Source organism: Ostrea edulis, chromosome 2, assembly GCF_947568905.1.
Source record: "Ostrea edulis chromosome 2, xbOstEdul1.1, whole genome shotgun sequence".
Taxonomy (NCBI): Eukaryota; Metazoa; Mollusca; class Bivalvia; order Ostreida; family Ostreidae; genus Ostrea; species Ostrea edulis.
Genome location: NC_079165.1, coordinates 105,905,566 through 105,926,524, shown reverse-complemented (window position 1 = coordinate 105,926,524; position 20,959 = coordinate 105,905,566). Strand labels below are relative to the sequence as shown.

The 20,959-nt window shown below is 35.3% G+C and overlaps 1 protein-coding gene across 1 annotated transcript; it reads left to right on the top strand.

The window, feature by feature from the left end:
* LOC125680249 (14 kDa phosphohistidine phosphatase-like) lies at positions 1-19,820 on the top strand. The gene is made up of 3 exons (XM_048919684.2): positions 1-435; positions 14,796-14,920; positions 18,041-19,820. Exons 1-3 carry the CDS (start codon positions 249-251, stop codon positions 18,131-18,133), a joined length of 405 nt encoding a protein of 134 aa, XP_048775641.1. The 5' UTR covers positions 1-248; the 3' UTR covers positions 18,134-19,820.
* The last annotated feature ends 1,139 nt before the right edge of the window (positions 19,821-20,959 follow it).

Below are 20,959 nucleotides of genomic sequence, written 5' to 3'. Positions count from 1 at the left end.
ATATATTCAACCAATCAAACTGCAAAGCGCGGTAGGGAAAACACCTGTATTACGCGTGGCTCACACTACAACGACAGGCTGCTGAAAGTGAGTTCAGTAACTTGTGGAGCTCTTGAGGGATCGCCGAGAGAACGTTCACCGTTCTATATCGTTTTCAGCATAACAAACAGGACCATTTATAACAGAGTGATTCTTTGTACAAAACGTCTTTATCACTGTGTTAGACATTTTTTCACCTGTCCGTCCAAATGTCTGTGCCTGCAACGGCGATAGCTTCTCCCGAAGCATACAAGAATGCCAAACTAATGACTGTTCCTGATGTCGATATAGACAAAAATGGAAAATTCAAATATGTGTTGATTAAGGTGCATGATCCTTCTGGAGATCGGGTGTTTAAGCACATTGTAAGAGGGTACGCCAGATGCGATTATCACGGTAAGTGATGCTGTGCTTGTTACCGTTAGATGTACACCGCGATAATTGAACATGGCGTGCACAATGTAGAGATTGCCTCAGAGGTAATGGGGGAACCCTGCACAATATTCTAGAATTTTGTTCTAACCTAAGCTACTGCTGAGTCTGTCGGAAATGTACTAGATAATGTTGCTTGAAGGTTCCCTCACATGGCATATCATTATACGCTAGAGTCATTCATTCATGTTTGGGGGGGGGGGGGGGGGATCCACTAGGCCTATGGCTATACAATTAATACATGTACAGTCCTAATACTAGTAATGGTCTCTAACAACATATACCTCTCGGCTGCTTGTATTGAAAATTATGTATTGAACTAGCATCTCCCTTCAAAACCTGAAAGTCGGCGGGAATTATCAGAATAGATCGCAGATTTTGATTCATAAATTATACATTTTGATTATTTTTGTCATATGTATTGCATCTTTGATGTATAGGCTAGCATTGCATTTATGAAGACAATGAATGTGCTATGTGAGAAGTATCCAATAGTTTCTTGTGTAGAGTAACTGAGAGTGAAAACTTCAGTTTCATGCTGAGAAATATGGATTTCTGAAACCTAGCTGATCCTTGATGCATGATACACATGCCCTGGTTGACTTGTAAAAGACACCCCCCCCCCCCCAACAAAAAAAAATTAATGGAGATGTCACCATAGCCAATGAAGGGCTGCAAAATTTAGGTCTATGCTCGGCCGTTACAGTCTTTTAGCAGGGAGGGATCTTGATTGTGCCACGCCTGCTGTGACACATTGCCTCGAATTATGTGGTCTCATCTGAAGGGCCGCCCTATTTAGTCACCTCGTACGACAAGCAAGGAATACTGAGGATCTAATCATCTATTCTAACCTAGATCCCCATGGGATTTGAAGAAATGAAACTCGGACCTGTCTTATCCAAAAGTGATGTGGCTTGTCCATTTCATTTCTTTAACTGAGTAGATCTCGTGGTTGATTTGACCTTTTTAAAAAATCCATTTTTTCTTGCATATGATTTGTCTAGTTGCACGTTTACTCCAATGGTCAGATCTGTACTTTGTATACCCACTATGTAGAGTACTGAGGTCGTAAGTAGTGAGTTGCAGGTTAGCTCCTGGATTTTACAGATTTTATGGGGCTTGAAATATTTCTGTTATTTCGTCATTTGTACAATTTTCTATCATTTTGATAAGGTGAAATTAATAAAATTACCCAAATTTTAAGGTTTTTTTGTTGTTGAAAAAAATTAAGTTCTCCCAATAAAGTAATTCAAGGAATCAAAAGATATTGTCGTTTATTTCTCCGGGAGTGGAAGAAATTATTGCTTCTTTTATCGTGTAGTACATTTTCCTTAACAAGATACCGTGATTTACCTTAAATTTGAAAAGTTATGGGGGGGGGGGGGCGCCAGCTGCGCCCCCCTCTAAATCTGCCACTGGTGACAGACCAAAGTCATTAACTTAATAAGATAAGTTTTAAACAACTGTTTCTTCACTAAATATCCAGCATTGGAAGTGAAAGTTATGGGTCTTTTTAATGAGATCATCAAATCGAAAGTCCCACGTCTGTAAATGGGGGCATTATAAGGAACCCGCCCTGTCTGGGACTGAGTATATTGTGTCACAGTGTGGGTCTAAACGTGGCATGAGTCCATTGCATCACACAGTGTGGGTCTAAACTCGTGGCATATTGAGTACATTGCGTCGCAGTGTGGGTCTAAACTCGTGGCATATTGAGTACATTGCGTCGCACAGTGTGTGTCTAAACTCGTGGCATATTGAGTACATTGCATCACACTGTGTGGGTCTAAACTCGTGGCATATTGAGTACATTGCGTCGCACAGTGTGGGTCTAAACTCGTGGCATATTGAGTACATTACGTCGCACAGTGTGGGTCTAAACTCGTGGCATATTGAGTACATTACGTCGCACAGTGTGGGTGTAAACTCGTGGCATATTGAGTACATTACGTCGCACAGTGTGGGTGTAAACTCGTGGCATATTGAGTACATTGCGTCGCACAGTGTGGGTCTAAACTGGCATCACTTCAACCATAGCTGATGAGTACACTATCTGCATGTGTAAACTGGTCTTGCCGAGACATTATTGAATAACAATCAATCAACATGATATCAAATTATACCTTCATGATAAGATATATGAGGTATTCGTCTAAGTTTTAATATGCACGAGCCGGCAGTAGTGTTCCAGGCATGTCCGTGTTGTTTTATGTCTTTCACTTGTATGTATGTCACCAGCAATAGATGAAGGGCTGCAAATGTTCTCAAAACCATACTGAGTCTTTCACTTGTACGTATGTCACCAGCAATAGGTGAAGGGCTGCAAATGTTCTCAAAACCATACTGAGTCTTTCACTTGTACGTATGTCACCAGCAATAGGTGAAGGGCTGCAAATGTTCTCAAAACCATACTGACACTGCAGTGAATATTCTTTATCATGCCAACATTTACTATCACACAGGGTGTCAGGTTCTTATAATGGTCTCATCTAAAAGACCTGCTACTTTCAGTTTTAATGCTGGGCACTTCATAAAGGAACAGTCACTGAGGGACTTGCACCTATATTAAGGACATATGCAACATTTCTCAATAACAGATAATTTTTCGTGACATTTCACTCACAATTCATTTGCACTCTAGACTAATCTTTGGGATATATTTAATACCATGTGTATTTTAGAGTTAGCAAACTTTGATAATTCCAGGTTGTTGCAAGTAAAAAGCTTATGTATTACAGTAAGTTGTATGAATATAGCAAAAAGATAGAGAAAAGTCTTTGGAACGGTCCGGTATTGAACCCAGGACCCTTGCCTTACTTGTTAGGTGAACTAACCACTGAGCTACCCAGTTTGACAATATATGGAAATTTTACTGCAATATGCCATTTCGGAAATCATACAAGAATTCTTCATATTAAGGAAATGAAAGCATAATTTTAGAGAAAATGTCAGAAACGTTGAATATAAGTCTTTAAATGTCAGGGGATGACTAAGAGGTGGGGTATCAAACTTTGGACCTCCCAGTTTATAAACCACCGGGCTACCACAACATTTATAGAATTTTTTTTCATGTCTATAGAATACATTTTAGCCAACCTGAAGTCCTCAAAGAGAGAAAGAAAGAAAACGAGAATTCAGTTATAAACATATTGAGTATTTATTGACATCAACCAGACCTAAATTGAGAAAAACTACAAATTCGACACAGTTTGTGGTGAAACATGGGACATTTTCATCATAAAATGAAGAGAAAATGTAATAGAAAAGTTAATAAATTGTCGTATAAATATGTTTCATGACAAAACTAGACAGCTTAAAAGCTTTATGAGAAGAAATAAGTTTGTAATCATTGCATTTTTCTATTTCATTGGTAATATATATATCTAGTAAATCATGCAAAACAATTACCAGTTTGATCATTATAGGTTAAGCCTTGCTGACTGTCTTGAATAATGTTATTTCCAATCTTTTCATGATTGTGGAGATATTCAACATAGCGGTGATTATGAAGAAAAAAAATGGGTAGGGATGGGGAAGATAAGTTCCCTAACATAGCAGTGATTACGAATGAAAAAAATGGGTAGGGATGGGGAAGATAAGTTCCCAACATAGCGGTGATTACGAATGAAAAAAATGGGTAGGGATGGGGAAGATAAGTTCCCAACATAGCGGTGATTACGAATGAAAAAAATGGGTAGGGATGGGGAAGATAAGTTCGGTTTGACATTTCTTCTCACTCCTGAAGAAACTCCCATAAACAACGAAGGCATTTGCAGTAGGTGATTCACAGACTACACCTTGCTTTAGTTATAATGTTAGGTCATGTAGGGATATGGCATTGTTGCATAACAGCATGTGAAAATACCCAGCATTATTAGCCTTGTACTCTGGTTGTTTCTGGGGTCCTGAATTCTCCTTTATCAGGTACATGCATGTATGTGGTTAACCATCATTTACACACATCTATTTATCTTGTGTAATATTGTTCTAAAAATATATGTGGCAGTGTTTTATATATATAAATTGTAAGATTTCATGATGCACAATATTTGATAAAAAAGAAATGATAATACTGAAGATCGAGATTAATTGCTTCCTGCATGTCCTGGAAGAGAAAGTTGGGGGGATCAAATGGGGGTTTCCCAGTATAAACTAATGGAGCGTACTGTTTATTAGCTGGTTAAATGAAAGTTCTGGGAGTAATTATCAATATTACAGTTTTGAATTTGTAGTATTTTAAAATCATTTGCATTTTTTATTTGAATCTGATTAGATAAACTCTGAGTATAAGCTGAGAATGGAAGTTATACAAGATTCATTTTAAACTTCTACGGGGTTTAATTGTTTACTTCATATATATGATACCATTTGAATAGCATTTCAAGTCTTCCTTTTTTCAAGCAATTGTCTTTATAAGAAATACTGAGATACTAAATAATAAACCTCTATTGCCTCTTGTGAGTTCCTAGGTGGATCGGGCGCAAGATAAATAGAATTGTATGATGTCTGTCATTACATGTGTTTGGCTTGTAACAGTTGGTTGTGTGTCTATTCGGATAAGTCTTGTCTTCACTGAGGTACTCTGTACAGTGCATCTTCAATGGCATTGCTGCACAGGCAGAATTTGTATAGGTAGATGTACAGAGTTCTGTCCTGCGATAACAGTGTGCAGACTTATACAGAGGTAACTTCGTGAATGGAATGGTAGGAAGGCTTGTTGGTGATTGAGCCACAAGTTCATATGAAGTGTGAACAATTTGGCTACTAAGCTTTGAGCCAGTTAAGAGTTGTAGCAAGTGATTCTCACTAATTTTGGTCAATTTTATAAATTTTAACATTATCCATGACGTAAATTGCCTTCAGAATAAGTTGTACAAATAATTTTAGGGTGATTAGAGTCGTTCATCCATAAAATAATGGTCATTTATTACTAAAGTTGACTGAATTTGGAGGAAAATGGTAAACGATTGCAAGGAAATCAAACTAGATTGTATTTGGTTCCATGTGATGAGGGGAAGGTCGTTCCACTGTTAATAAAAATTAGACTGAAATTTGTGAAATTTTGTGGTTCCTGGATAAATCGATATCTGACAGCTGTTGCAGAATTTGTTGCATCTGTCTGAATTACAACTTCAACTCCGCAAGTGCATTTCTAGTGCTTTTGATATTTTTCTTTCAGATTAATTGGATCATATCATAGACAAAATTTGTGCTGTATACATTTTGGATTTTTATGCATTTTCTCAAAACACTACGATTAAAATATCAATGTACTTGATAACAAACAAATCTTATGATCAGAGACTATAAGAGAACAAATACATTGTAAGCTTTAGTACATATTCAGTGTGTATTGGTTTGGAGAGATACCTCATTTCTAGACACAAGTGCCAAGAGGTCATCTCGTGATTCTGAGACAAAACATTACACACATCGATCCGGCCTCAAACTGTTGAACTGTATTGTGTATACTTTGTAATATTTGTAAGAATACCACATTCCTCTGTATATATTTATTGGCAAAAGATTCTCTTCATTAAGGTGGCAGGCAATAATTACACATATACATTATCATATAATATATCTGTTACATACTCCATATTCCCATAATGATCTTTAGCCATCTGTTATCTATAATGAAGTAGATTTTGTATTTTACACACTTTCCTCTTTTAAGTATTATCATCAAGCCCTGAAGGTTTTCTATATTGAGAAAATATTTTTGTAAAGATCATGTAACACACTCAGACTTCAATCACCCGTAAGATGTTCATTACTTTTGAACTGAAGCACAATAAATATTTCTGCCATTTTTTTTGGGGGGGGGGGGGTTAATTTCAGAGTGTGGCAAGTCTATTGGTTGTAACAATGTTCATTCATTAAAAGAAACTTAAGTAAACAATGCATTGAGATTGACCAAATATTTGTAAAATAATGTGGCAGGCATCACTTTGCTTCAACAAAAGATTGCTTCATAGTGAAGTGTCATTGAATAAAAAGTATGTCATAAGATGAAGAGTCAAAGACTCAGTGGAGTTCAGTTTTGTCTCACCTTAGTATGAATCAGAATGACATAATTTTTCAATAGTCCATGTACAACTTTTAGGCCATTTCATTAATATGAGAACCACAGATGATAGATACTCAGTTGGTTTGGCTCTTAAAATAAAAACCTGTGCTCTTTTGAAGAATGATGTGTGTTCAAAAGGTGAAGTTGGTTAGACCCATCCCATGAGTACTAATGCCAAAACAATGATAGTTCCTCTCCATGCTAAATTCAGGCAGGATGGGGACCTTCATTTTCATCCAACTTGTTACTTTGGCTTCGGATGCCAAGTATTTGGCAGAGAAAGAGACTGACGTTCCTTAGTTTTCAGTCTCGGGTCTGGAGTAATTAATAGGCATCTGTCTGCTGAGGAGGCATGCCTTGTACTAACAATATGTGGCTTCTGATTCACTTCCTCCTAAGATCAGACAATCAAAATCCCCTCGCTTTTGACAATTGACGGTTCTAAAGGCAATATTGCATCCTGGATAACAAACAATCAAAAACAAGGGGGATGGTGGTGAAAAGATGCATTGAAAAGGTTATGATGTGTATGAAAGTTAGATAGATGTATGTCAGGGTGTGAGAAAACAAAACACATGTATGTGTGTGAGAAAACAAAACACATGTATGTGTGTGAGACTGTGTGATTTGGTAACTGTAATACAGGATTGATCTACATGTGTTTTGCTGAGAGGCAGAGTGACTAGAGAGTAATTCAGACAAGAACTTGCCCTGTAAACAACCTTTGATTTACAGAACTTTTGAACATGAAATGAAAGCTATATACACATGGCTCAACATGTTTTTTCTACAAATTGTGAATTTTTTCACACATGTGCTTGAACTTCAGAACAATTTTCTTTAACTCTGAGCAAGATTGGATTGACTGGTGGTAATTGATGAGGCTTTGGAATGAGAGAAAAGTCAAACTTTAGCATCAGTACAGGATTTATCAATGAAATGCCACTTAAATATGTTGAGATATCTAACAGATTATAAGGAGCTTCTTACCACAAGAATGACAGGCAGGTGCACCTGGTGGGCTCCGGTAGGGAGTTTTTGTATTGAAAGGGATTACTGTTGAACTGTATAGGATTTAGTATAATATATTCTAATTATGAAATTTAGCATGTTCCCAGCTTCAGGGAAAGTGAGGAATATACACTTCAGGGTCTGACTTTCCGTCCATCTGTCTGTAACACCTTGATTTCCATCCAGATGAAGTCTTTAAAGATACTATGAGAACTCAGAAAATGAAACTTCACATGAAGAGTTTCGATGACTAAAGTATGACCCCTGTCCCATTTTTTAGGTCAAAAAGTCAAGGTCACATGTTACAGAAACTGGTTTCCAAATGATATCTCAGGAATCTGTGAGCTTTAGTGTGTCTTTGACATAAAGATAACTCCTATTGTTTTTGTTGTCAAAGGGTCAAGGTCATTTGGTCACATTTAGCAAGAGGAATAATTCATAAATTATAGCTTTGATAATGTTGAGATTTAATTAGCATATGAAGTTTCATGTGAGGGTTTCTATCACAAATGTATGACCCCTATTACTTGGGAGTTCAAAAGTTCAGAAATCACTAGCTCACAGAAGGAGACAAATTGTCTCTGGATGATATCTATACAATATTCCTGGAATTATATTGTTATTTATTCTGAACCTTTGCATGATTAGAATAGTCAACATGAAAATATTTCCCCTCTTTCAGTCGCCTTTTAACTTCTCAGAAAGTACTTGATCATTTGTTACCAAAATTGCAGTGTAGCATCTTGGTGGTAAAAAAAAATGAGAAATAGTGAATTTCATAATTACTGAATCCATGAGATCCTGTGGGGGTGCCAAAGTTAAAAATGACGCAATTTTCAACAAACTTTTTCTTTACTCCTGAACATGCAGAAGACATCTGAGTGCATTGTTATCATGAGACTCAAACTGAGACTGGGTAATATGAATATATATGATTCGTCTGTCCATCCATCTGTCTGTCATTTTCTATTCTGTCTTCCCTCTTTTTGCATGCAGTGGGCCATAACTTTCAATTGAAAACCATTACAAGCTTGTATTTGTCACAAAGGTTTATGACTAGACAATGTGTCATAGCTCTGAGTCAAAGTTATTTGGCCATATAGATCAAGCTGCAGTCTCACTGTCTCAAGTGAAAGAAAGTTATAAAGCCTTAAAAAAAATACATGTGTTTTCGATAACATCTTCAAAATTAAGGTCTGTAATTTTTTTATTATTATTATTGTTATTTTGAAAAATATATCTGAACTTCCTTTTAAAAAATTTATCTCGCGAACAGTTCCCGTTCTTCTTCAAAGACATCTGTCAAACTTTGACGGTGCCCGAAGCATATAAGCACATTTTTATCCTCTATGTGCTTAAATTACATTTTGCAGTTTTAATTGTAAGCAAATATCTAGCTAACTGGAGATTCCTCTGACTCCTATCTCACTTTTACTTTTTGACATGGAAGAGTCCGAGCGGATTCCATATTGAAAAATGGAAATTCAGCGACACCAGTTGATATCACTGCTTTGCCTACCTATGACACCTTTTTTCGAGTACTGAATTATCACGTATTGGAAAGTAGACTCCCGAAGTAAAGTTGTAAAAAGTAGACAAACCAGCAACACCAGCTTCCCACTATTCAATATGTAGTCCACTCTGAATCTCCCCTACACATGTCCCATTATAATAGTGGTATTAATTAAGGGTCAGAGGAATCTCAGCTTAATATTGAGCTGGCGAAGGCCATGCCATTTGTTTTCTATAGTTTTTAGCCTCCACATCAGAAAGTGATTACTGTTCCTTAGATTCAATATCGAAAACCCCAAAATTCTGGAAAAAAAAATTTCTCCGCTGACCCATTAAAAAAATAGGGTCGGTCAGCTAGGTTACCAGAAATGCAGAATTCTATTTTTAGGCCTCAGAAAACAACAAACTTGAATCTAAACCATGTGAGGATACCTGCTTTAAGCAAGTTTTAACCTTGTGGTTCTCAAAAAATAACACTTACCTGGACTGTTTCATCCTATATCAGTCATAAAATCCCAATTATGCCCCCACCTTGAATCTTTACCCTTGTGGTTCTCAAAAAATAACGCTTACCTGGACTGCTTTATCCTATATCAATCATAAAACCCCAATTATGCCCCCACCTTGAATCTTTACCCCTGTGGTTCTCAAAAAATAACGCTTACCTGGACTACTTTATCCTATATCAATCATAAAACCCCAATTATGCCCCCACCTTGAATCTTTACCCCTGTGGTTCTCAAAAAATAACGCTTACCTGGACTGCTTTATCCTATATCAATCATAAAACCCCAATTATGCCCCCACCTTGAATCTTTACCCCTGTGGTTCTCAAAAAATAACGCTTACCTGGACTGCTTTATCCTATATCAATCATAAAATCCCAATTATGCCCCCACCTTGAATCTTTACCCCTGTGGTTCTCAAAAAATAACGCTTACCTGGACTGCTTTATCCTATATCAATCATAAAATCTCAATTCTGCCCCCACTTTGAATCTCAGGGATCTAACTTGAATCAGCATCACATCAGAATGCTTCCATTTCAATTAGAATAATTGTGTCATTGTACATGTAGTTCCTAAGAAGATTTTCAAAGAGTCTAACTGTTCATGTATATTCCAATGTAAAACTTCAATTCCATGTCTTGGCCCAGATATTCACCAAGGTGTCATGATATTTGCATGTATAATTTGATAAGCTCTACCTTTGTGGTACTAGAGAAAAATCTTTTCATTCATTTTTTTTTCTTTTTCAAATTTCCATTATTTTCACATTCAAAACTTCATTCCCCTATTGCTGCACTTAGTGACCCTGGCCCCAGCGGACATGGTGTAACAAAGATAAATCTATACAATTCATCACAAAGATGCATGTTTATTGTTTTGCAAAGTAGGACCCTCAGTGTAGTTCTTGAGAAGATTAATATTCTATGACTTTACACTATATACCATTTGTCAAATTGCTATGCACGCATCCTCATGCAGTGTAGCACGCATCCTCATGCAGTGTAGACTAAAGTTTGTTAACACCATTGCCTTTAGGGTCAGTTACAGTAGGGGTTTAAATTTTCAATCATATAGGAATATATCCAGAAAAAATCTTATAAACTCTTCTTGATAACAACTATAGTACAATTGTAAGTGTCCTCTTGTAGTATAGAGTAAAATTTGTCCACACCATAACCCTAGGGGCAGGGCAGCAATAGGTTTTAAAGTTATAAAGGAAAATTCTTTAAAAATATTCTTAAGAAAAGCATGGATACCATTTGTCAAAAAGAGTGTAAGCATCCTTAATATGTAATGTCAATTCAAGTTTGATCACAACACTTAGGATTACAATAGGGTTTTGAAGTTTTTCAAAGGAATATCAATGTATGAAAATTCTTTAAAATCTTATTAAGAAGCACATTGACAAGTCTGAGAACACAATTTGTCATTTTAGTATGCAGTTGGTCTAAATCATGACCCCCTTAGCAAGGATGGGGTCACTTATGATAGATCTTCAAAGCTTTACATAAGGATATGCATCTCTAAAAATCTTATTGATAACCAAAAAGGTACAATTTGTCCAGTTGAGTTAGTATGCAATCATCCTCATGTAGTGTAGATTCCATGACCCAGGTGCCAGAGTCAGGGTCAACATTAGACCTCTACAGATTTACATTCCTATAAAATACCTAAGTATGTCCATGTGATGAATATATAAATAATATTTTTTACACTGCATTGTGAAGCCCTGGGCTAAAGATTGCTATGGAAATCATATAGAATTTAATATCGCTATGGAGATCTTATAGAATCTAATATCGCTATGAAAATGTTATAAAATCTAATATCGTTATGGAAATGTTATAAAATCTAATATCGCTATGGAAATGTTATAAAATCAAATATCGCTATGGAAATGTTATAAAATCTAATATTGCTATGGAAATCTTATAGAATCTAATATCGCTATGGAAATCTTATAGAATCTAATATTATCGCAATGGAAATCTTATAAAATCTAATATCACTATGGAAATCTTATAGAATCTAATATTGCTATGGAAATCTTATAGAATCTAATATTATCGCTATGGAAATCTTATAAAATCTAATATCGCTATGGAAATCTTATAGAATCTAATATTATCGCTATGGAAATCTTATAAAATCTAATATCGCTATGGAAATCTTATAAAATCTAATATCGCTATGGAAATCTTATAGACTCTTTTCCTCAGCAATATGATAATTTCAATTTGTGAAAAACTACATGCACCAGAAAACATACGAGTGTAAAAAGTGGTCAAATAACTTGGTTATGGTTGAAAAGCTAATGGTGTTCTAGAAAGATCTCTGTATGAACCAGTTGGATCAGGTGAGCATAGTAGAAGGTCCATACTGCAACTTCAGTGTAGTACAAACTAGTATGATTGATCACAGCCAATCATGTGTCGGATGCTGTACATGACCTTTATTTTCCAGATGAGTGACCAGGTTTTGCAGCAGGTGCTTACATCCTCAATAATTAACTTTATGTTTAAATTTTGCATAGATGATCACATTAGATGCTGTATCTGACCTATATGTTCCAGATGATTAAACAGATTTAAGCTTTTGCAGTAGGTCTAGCCCTTAAATGTGATCGTAGCAAATTCTATTTGCATGGATGATTAAAACTCCTTTAAGTCTTTTTTTCATCAGATAAAATGTATGATTACATTTTGATTCATATGAACATCATTGATAAGCTCATTTTGGAAGGCCTCTTGCATTAAATCTGACATTTTTCTTATCTGCATAAATTTTAACCCACATGGTGAGATCTGTTGTCTTCTGACAACTCTTAATTTGTCTGCTGTTGGTATGCATAAACTTTTATCATTTTTAACATCTTTTTAAAAAGAAATAACTGACTCAAGTTTTAAACAAAAGCAACTCTTGGCCTAGGGAGACAATCTTTTGGATATTTAATGTCGCTACTTTATCTGGACCAAAACCTCAGAAAATGTTTATATTTTAAGGTCTTCTTTAAACCACCTAGGCATTCAGTAAACAAACTGCAATCCTCTAGGTATAGGATTGAGGACCTTTAGAGGTGGAAATTAGCAAACATTGAAATGCATGATATATTTTTTTAAAATATCTTTTTTACCTCTAGATGTCATACAATCAGCATAATTAATTATTGCATAATATCGATCATCATACACCATAAGCCCATAAACAAAATTTTGAAATTCCATGGGGTATGGCCATGGGATTGAGACCATAGGGATGGACTGACATTCTTAATTTAAACTGGCCAAAAGCATTGTTATCTGACCAGTCATTGGCTTATTTGTAGGATGACAGTGAGAGGGTAGTTCCTATACATCTGTGAGAATGAAATGACTTGAGTGAGCTAGCCTCACTGCATCATTTGTTTTTAGTTGCTTAATAAGAAATTGTTGTTTTCAATATTCTAGCTCACCTAAGCTGTAATCCAAGTGATCGTTTGATTACTAGGATTGATTGTTGTCTCTAAAACATTTGTCTATTTGACTTCTACCAAACAAGTGCATGTACTGTCCTACTGTAATACTGATTCAAGTTTGTAGAATGTGTAAGGGAAATTCATGGACAAGAACGTAGTCATATTGATATGCTTGCAATACTTTCGTTAGGTTTAGGCGTGGTAACAGGTGAGTTTATAGACTATAATGGGTCCATAGATTCCGGTGAAAGAAGCAGTGCTCTGTCAAAACAATATTGTAAATGCCAGTGTAGATATAAGCTTCTTAACAGCATAAACCCCAGAAAAAAGGTTTGCAGTATAAAGAAAACAAGATTTTACATCATAATGCAGAAGATAAAAAACCCTTGAATCTTCTCGAGAACAAGGAAACTATACACTTCTTCAGATAGATTTAGGATTCAAGTTTGGTCAAGTCGTGCCCATTAGTTCAATTTTATATGTTTTGGTAAAAAGCAGATGGCCTATTGATGAGCATTGTAGCCCTTAAAGACCCTTTGTTTTAATTTAGTAAGAGTCCATCAAGTACAGGTTCAGTAATGAAAACAAAATCTAATAGATAATCCATGCAGTGCTGTTGAAATCATACTTGGGACAAGGTTCTAAGCTTTGAAAAAAAAAAAAAGTTACTCCATTAAAGGGATGTTGTATGGAATAGATGTCGAAATGATCTGAAATGATCGCAGTGTTGGAAACTAATTTGGATTCTGAAATTGTTATGTTGTTGAACAAGCACCACTTTCTAGGACAAATTTATTGGAGTTTTATAGCCTTTGCTAGGAACTTCATTAACTGAGGGATAAATTCTATAACCCCCTAAAACACATTCAAAATGATTTTTCTTTGCGGCTAGGTTATTGCAAATCAGTCTATCATCAGTGAATCAAATTCATTCAGTCTTTTTTGATACACTGAAAGCATTTGGACAAGATAAGGGAGAGTAATCAACCACTGCATCACGGGTTTTTTTTGTGCCAAATATTGTTGAAGGATGCTGGAAATTAATTAAATTTGGAGGAAATGTGTAAGATGCAGTAGGAGACTGGCCGTGTTTTGGTGGAGCTGTTTAATTTTTTGGTGTATCTGTGCACTACTATCACATTCCTTGATGATTTATGCAGTGCTGTAGGTCAGGAGATGCCTTCTATTGTTATCTGCCCCTGCTGAGCATCTAGTCCTACCGGGTCTGCAAGCAGGAAAAAAATATCAAAAATTAATCTTGGGATTCCATCAGAATCAAATGTTTATTGTCTGTATTCAATTAGCTGTATCTACTGACACCAGACTTGTGATAAAGTCGGGAAATTATCAAGTGCACAGCATTTTTATTGCCCTACCTCCAAAAATTCTTTTGAATACATTAGAATACACATTTTTAATATTTTCCTGTTCTAATATTTTTCAACTGTCCATGGTGTGTTGTAAAACACATTTTAGTTTTAAGACAAATGAACAAATTGGCTCTTAAGAAATGTAATATGTGCATAGTGATACAGCTGTCCTACTATTTATAAGCTGAAAACTATGAATTGACTTCAGTTTAAGTTATAGTTCATTGTGCAAGTTTTTTCTGTAGTTGATTAAAGGTTGCAACATTCGACATTGATCCTTTGATTTGTTTTATTTCTATATACTGCACTTTTACAAATGCTTCAAAGATGTTCCATTTTATTTGTTTCTTTAGAAAGTTGTATGTTTCTTGGTTGATACACATAATTTTTTCATTTCAGCTGATGTCTACGACGACGTCTGTCCAGATATCGAGGGTAAGGGACTGGACTGCGAGTGCGTCGGGGGAGGCAGAATAGAACATGACCCAGTCAAGAAAAAACTACAGATTTATGGCTATTCTCAGGCAGGTTACCCTACTAATATACAGTGCAATCATTTTATGGGGGTTCAGTTTTTGTGAATTTTGTGGACACGAATTTACAGTCCCAATGACTAGTACAGTGGAGGCACATTAATCCAGACACTTTCATTCCAAGCAAAATCATCCGGAGAGATGAAGCATCCAGATAATTAAATAAGCAACCTATACACTTAGTTCATTGATGTGCATTGTAAAATCATCACATTATATTGATTGATTGAATATTGTTTAACGTCCCTCTCGAGAATATTTCACTCATATGGAGACGTCTTCATATCATTGATCAATTAACATGATAATGGTAACATTTCAAATGATTTTTTAAAAGCACTAAAATGGAAACATCCATATCCATGTACCTGTAGCTATTAGCACAACAAAAAGATACAAAATTAGATCTATACACCACAATGTCTCTGTCACATATCAAGGTAAAACTTGCTATGTAGCTTCTTTGTGGGACACTGTAGATCATGTTGCAATTTTGATTTATTTCAACTTCTCTTGCCCAATTGAAAAATGAATGTTATATGGGGGGTACATAATTTGTCCGGCTAACCCCTCCCACAGTTTTCAAGAGGGGACCGTCTTATTTTACAGAGTGTTTGTATGGGTATTGAAGATGTGCATATGGCAAAGATTTTGATTTTCTTCAATTTTTAAGGATATTACACATTGTTGATCTAAGTCAGTTTTGAGGAAATATTATAAATTGAATGCATGGTTTGTCCTTTTAATTCCTCTCACGGTTTAAAAGCTAGGACCTTTATAAACAACTTGAGATGTGCATATTGCAAGGTTTTGTTTCTCAACATACAGATGTCTTGTTGTGGGAGGTTTAAGCAGGTACAAGAAGGAAAGCATCACATTCTTATAACATTGAGCTGATGTAATAGATTTTGCATAAACTCCTGCAAAAGTACATTTTATTGTTACATTAAAAAAATTTGAATTCTGCAAGATTCAAACCTATGATCAACAGATTTATAGGTTAACCCATGTATCGAATAAGCTACCTTGAATAGATATGCAAATTTAAAAGACGAGGTAATATATTGCTGACCCTCCTTTATTCATGTGTTACAAAACAAAGTCATGATGTCACAGCTTGATGATGGCTGATACTGCCAACAGTAAAGTTCTACAACTCCTGGAATTTTTGTCATGTTTGCTCATCAATGTCACAAAAGAAACATCTACCCTTCTCAGGGGTGTATTATGTACCATTTATTAGTGTTGAAAAGTCAAAAAAAAAATTCATAATCGGAAGAACTGTATCTATCAATGATCGATATAATCGGTATTTACATGTAATTAATAAATATTTATTATTTTGGGGGTTATTTCTATATAGTTTTATGGATATGTGCAACTTACACACTAGCTGGTGTCACTGAATTCCCACTTTTCAATGTGGAGTCCTCTCGGACTCTCCCCCGCACATATCTCCATACAAAAGTGGGATTAACAGTCAGATAAATCTCGGATTAGATTTTTAATTAGTGTACAGGCGACAATTGATTATGAAAAATATAATCGGAATCGAAGAGCCAAAAACAATCGACAATCGATTGTCGGTGACAGTCGTTTCATCACTACCATTTATGGTACTCTTGTTCACTCATATTGAGACATCACCAGATGTATGTGAAGTATGCTTGATGCTGAGGGTTATAGCAGTGAGGACCAACACCTGCCGCAACACAGAACTTACATTTTTTAAGGCCATACCTGAAACACTTGTGACTCTTAACTCGGAATGTCAACGAATATTCAAATATTCATTCAATAGTTGATATTCAAATATGAAATTAAGATTCGAATATTTGATTATACAGATATAACCATATATACTTGGACATCTAGAGCTACAGAAAGCTACCTAACGATTACCGAACACCGTATTATGCAAGAACGGGAAACAGAAGCCAGTGTCCCACATACATGTTCAATGCCAGAGTCACACTGCCATTGATATTGTGTGTAAAATAAAAGAAATTTGAAAAGATTTGGTTTTGTTAAGTAAAATTGACGTTTGTGTACACGATAATGCATGATATATGGAAAAGGCGGGTATGTTAAGCCCAGAGTGGGAGAACACATCATGTTTCAACCATACTTTACAGCTATGCATAAAACTGGCCCCTGAAATACAGAATGTAGCCAAACTTCTTTCAATGTGTCGGAAACTCGTAGGTCTTGCTGCTTGTTAGACAATCGATTCATCAATTGGAGCTTCAATCATATGATATTTTCTACATTCTCCAACTTAACTTATTGATCACCCCCCCCCCCCCCCCCCCCCCCCCCCATCCGCTCCAAAATCGGGGGGGGGATTCTCCCTGTGGTGTAATGAAAGCAAGGGGTTTTGATATTTAGTGAAAGTGGGAGAGACTACCAAGGTCACTAGCCCATGTAGGTAACATATGACCTTTGAATAATCTCTTTTACTACAATAAAACTATAAAAAAGCATCTTAAATAATTTTTAGTATAACTTGTTCAGAATTAGAATCATGCTCTGATGTTTCTGTAGATGTTAAGTCTTTCTGTATGCTTGCATTTTACAGAGTGTTGATATTGAAAAGATTTAAAATAATGTGACACAATTAACAATTCCAGGTTTTCTCCTTTTACAGTGGTATTTTACACGATGTTTATTTTTTAAAGTGTGTTTGTTATTTATAACTTTGCCTTACTGGAAAATACCTTTTCAAGAGTTGCAGAACAAAAACATGCCTATGGCTTAATTTAGTAAATCATGTTTTAAATCGCATTTGAAGGAAATAGGCTCCTCAATGTCAAAATTTTGTTTAAAAATATAGGAAGCTCAACATTAAATATACATGTATTCAAAGAAAATTTTCAGACTTGAGGATTTATTGCCAATCAGATGTGATTAGTCAGAAAAGGGGAACTATATATGTTCAATATATATCATTAACCAATTCCGAAGCATTATTAAGTGTATCTCGATCTGTAAAACAAAAAAAATCAGAAATTTTAAAAATATCAAATTCTTTAATGACTTATCTAAACTTGTTTTATATAGGAATGTAGCTTGAGTGAATTGGATTTTATTATTTATTTTTTTTAATTACAGGGATTTGGTCAAGCTGACCATGCCATCACAGCAGCTATACTGAGCAGGAAGTACAAATATGAAAATATTACGTTCTCCAATGAAGGATACTAGCAAAGGGCACAATTAGGATGAAATGACTTATCTTTAATGGAAATATTAGCAGATTTGATGCATTTTTGTCAGCTGGTCTGAGAAATTCCATTGGCAGGGAGAGATGGTGCAATCATCATTTTTCCTGCACGAGAGATGATTTAGTCCTCCTCTCCTATTTTTTTGTTTTCAAGAAGTAATTTTAATGTACTGTAGTAAACACTTAGGCTGTATTTTGTTGATTTGAAAGTATTTAAAAATGTGTGAAACATTGAAATTTTGTTTTTGTTTCGTTTTATTCAGTGTATTTGTCTCATGTATTATATGTACATTCAAGTTGAACTTCCACATTGTTTGTAAGAGAACATTCTATGTTTATTTTTACATTCATCCAAACAAAAATTAAAGTAGTACTTTTTCTAATTGCACAACATAAGTAAAATACATTGGTCTGTACTATAAATTGTAGACCACAGAATATGCAATGTACACTGAATTTTCTTAGAGAGCAGGGCACTGTGATTCATTCCATATTGATGATAAATCAGAAGCAGTGCATTGAAGCATTTCCACACTATCGAGTTCCTTGATTTTGTCATTCTGTGTAGTGGTCCTCCCTTCAGAGAAGTTTTTCTTGTGTTACCGTCTGCTTTTAGCAGGTCTAAATCCACTTTCTGTTCTGTTTAATGTGTTTAGTTGGTATTTTTCTTTGACTCTCTGTTGTATTTTGTGTATGTGTACTTGTATTTCAGCATTGTATGTTCCATTGAAACTTAAATACACTTGCTGTCCTTTCACAGTTTCACTTAACTATCAGTATCTATAAAAACAAATTCCAAATTCATGATGCTACAAATTTTTTTCTTTAAACTTCCATTCATTTATCAAAATAATACTGTGCTGTCTTGGCATTAGAACTGGGCTTTTTCTTTTAACTAGCAATTCATGTTCTTTTATACTCTCGGATTAAGAGATACAATTAACTATTGAGTATGTTTCATCTGTAAAGGTTAAACTGGCAATCAGACAGTTGGCAGTTTAAATCCTAGCATGTTTAATGTTGTTTCAAATTAAAATTGGACACCGCACTCTGTCTGCATTTTCTCTGTCCATCCTGCTTTTAGTGGTATCAGCTTCTGCCAGGGTGAACTTTAACCCCTGCAGTGGCTTGGTGTCCCGTCCTGGCTTGGGTTTCTTGAAAAAATCTCAAACTTAGGTTTGAGTTTACTTTTATTTGAGTTGTCAAAATTTACGTAAATCCGGGCCAGAGTACAGGAAAAGATTTGAAGTTTTTGATTCAACAGTATAAAGTACATGTATTTGAGTCATCATAAAGCTATGATATAGGATAGCAATCATTTTAAATGCAGTCACCACCACATTGCAGACCATTTGTCATTCTTGGATCATCAGGCATGTTTTGAAGTCATGTTTTATTCACCATTGTGTAAAAGATACATCAGTTCTGCATAAGTTTTCTGTTCAGAATGGAACACAGATGTGTGGGTTTTTTTCTCTCTCTCTAATTGCAATTAATATTTATGAATTATAATCTGTATTATCGATATATTAAATGTTAATTAGTTGACACTGTTCCCAGTACTGATTTTGTTTTTTGGCTTAATTTAATGTGAGACTGTAGGCATACTGTTGATGCTTTTGTAAACTTTAGCTGCTGTGATTCAAAAATAAAAATAGGAAATTTCAACACATTGCATGTCGTATTTATTTAGAGAATTTGGCAAAATACATCAATGGTAAGGGACCTTTATTTGGCAAATAAATTAGATCACTACTCTCCATTAAGACTGAATAATTGTGAGATACCCAAGAAAGCACAATAGGACACCCGTTATTCTGTCTTTAAAAACGTAATTTTCTTGTCAGAAAAAAAACATACCAAGCACTGTCCTGCTTTAGGGAAATGTTCTTTAATTATTATTATGCTTAGAATATATGCATCATTACGTCTTGGAATAGATATTGGCCATGCATAGGCAAGGAATATAATATGTTTATTAACGATATTTAACACCATAGTACTTGCCTGAAGCAGCTTCGATATATGAATATGCAAGTTGAAGGTATTGCTGCCAGTACTGCGAATAAATCAGTTGTGAAAATGATGTGTAGGCACCCAATATTGGTGAACAGTTTCTTCAGATTTTTTGCCTCAGCTAGTCATAATAATGGAGCCACATTAAGGGAAATATATAGAGCTTGTCAAAGTTCATATGTCTGAAAGTGCATGGTGAGAATTTTGACCTGTAGGCTTTTTGTCAAAATGGTACATAGTTGGAATGTTAATGGCATATAACAAGAATGAGCATTAACATAAACAGTTCCTTGCAAGATAAATTGTCAAGGGTCGAGGTTGTTGCATACTACATGTAGTTGACATTAGCCACCTATCAAATCTATTCATGACAAAATGAAATATTCTGAACCTTGACCTACTGAATCGGATAAAGGGCACTCCCAACAAAATGAAATATTCCGGACTTTGACCAATTGAATCGGATAAAGGGCACTTCCCAACAAAATGAAATATTCTGGACTTTGATCTATTGAATCGGATAAAGGGCACTCCCAACAAAATAAGATATTCCGGACTTTGACCAATTAAATCAGAAAAAGGGCACTCCCTACAAAATTAAAAATTCCGGACTTTGACCTATTGAATATTACAGACTTTGACCTATTGAATCGGATAAAGGGCACTTCCCACTAACACAAATACAAGTGTTGTACGACACCCGTTTTTATCAGAAGAAACCTTTGTATGAAATACTGGTATTTCTGTTTCAAATGGACAAAGTTTGTAACAGACTAGCAAGCAGATTCCAT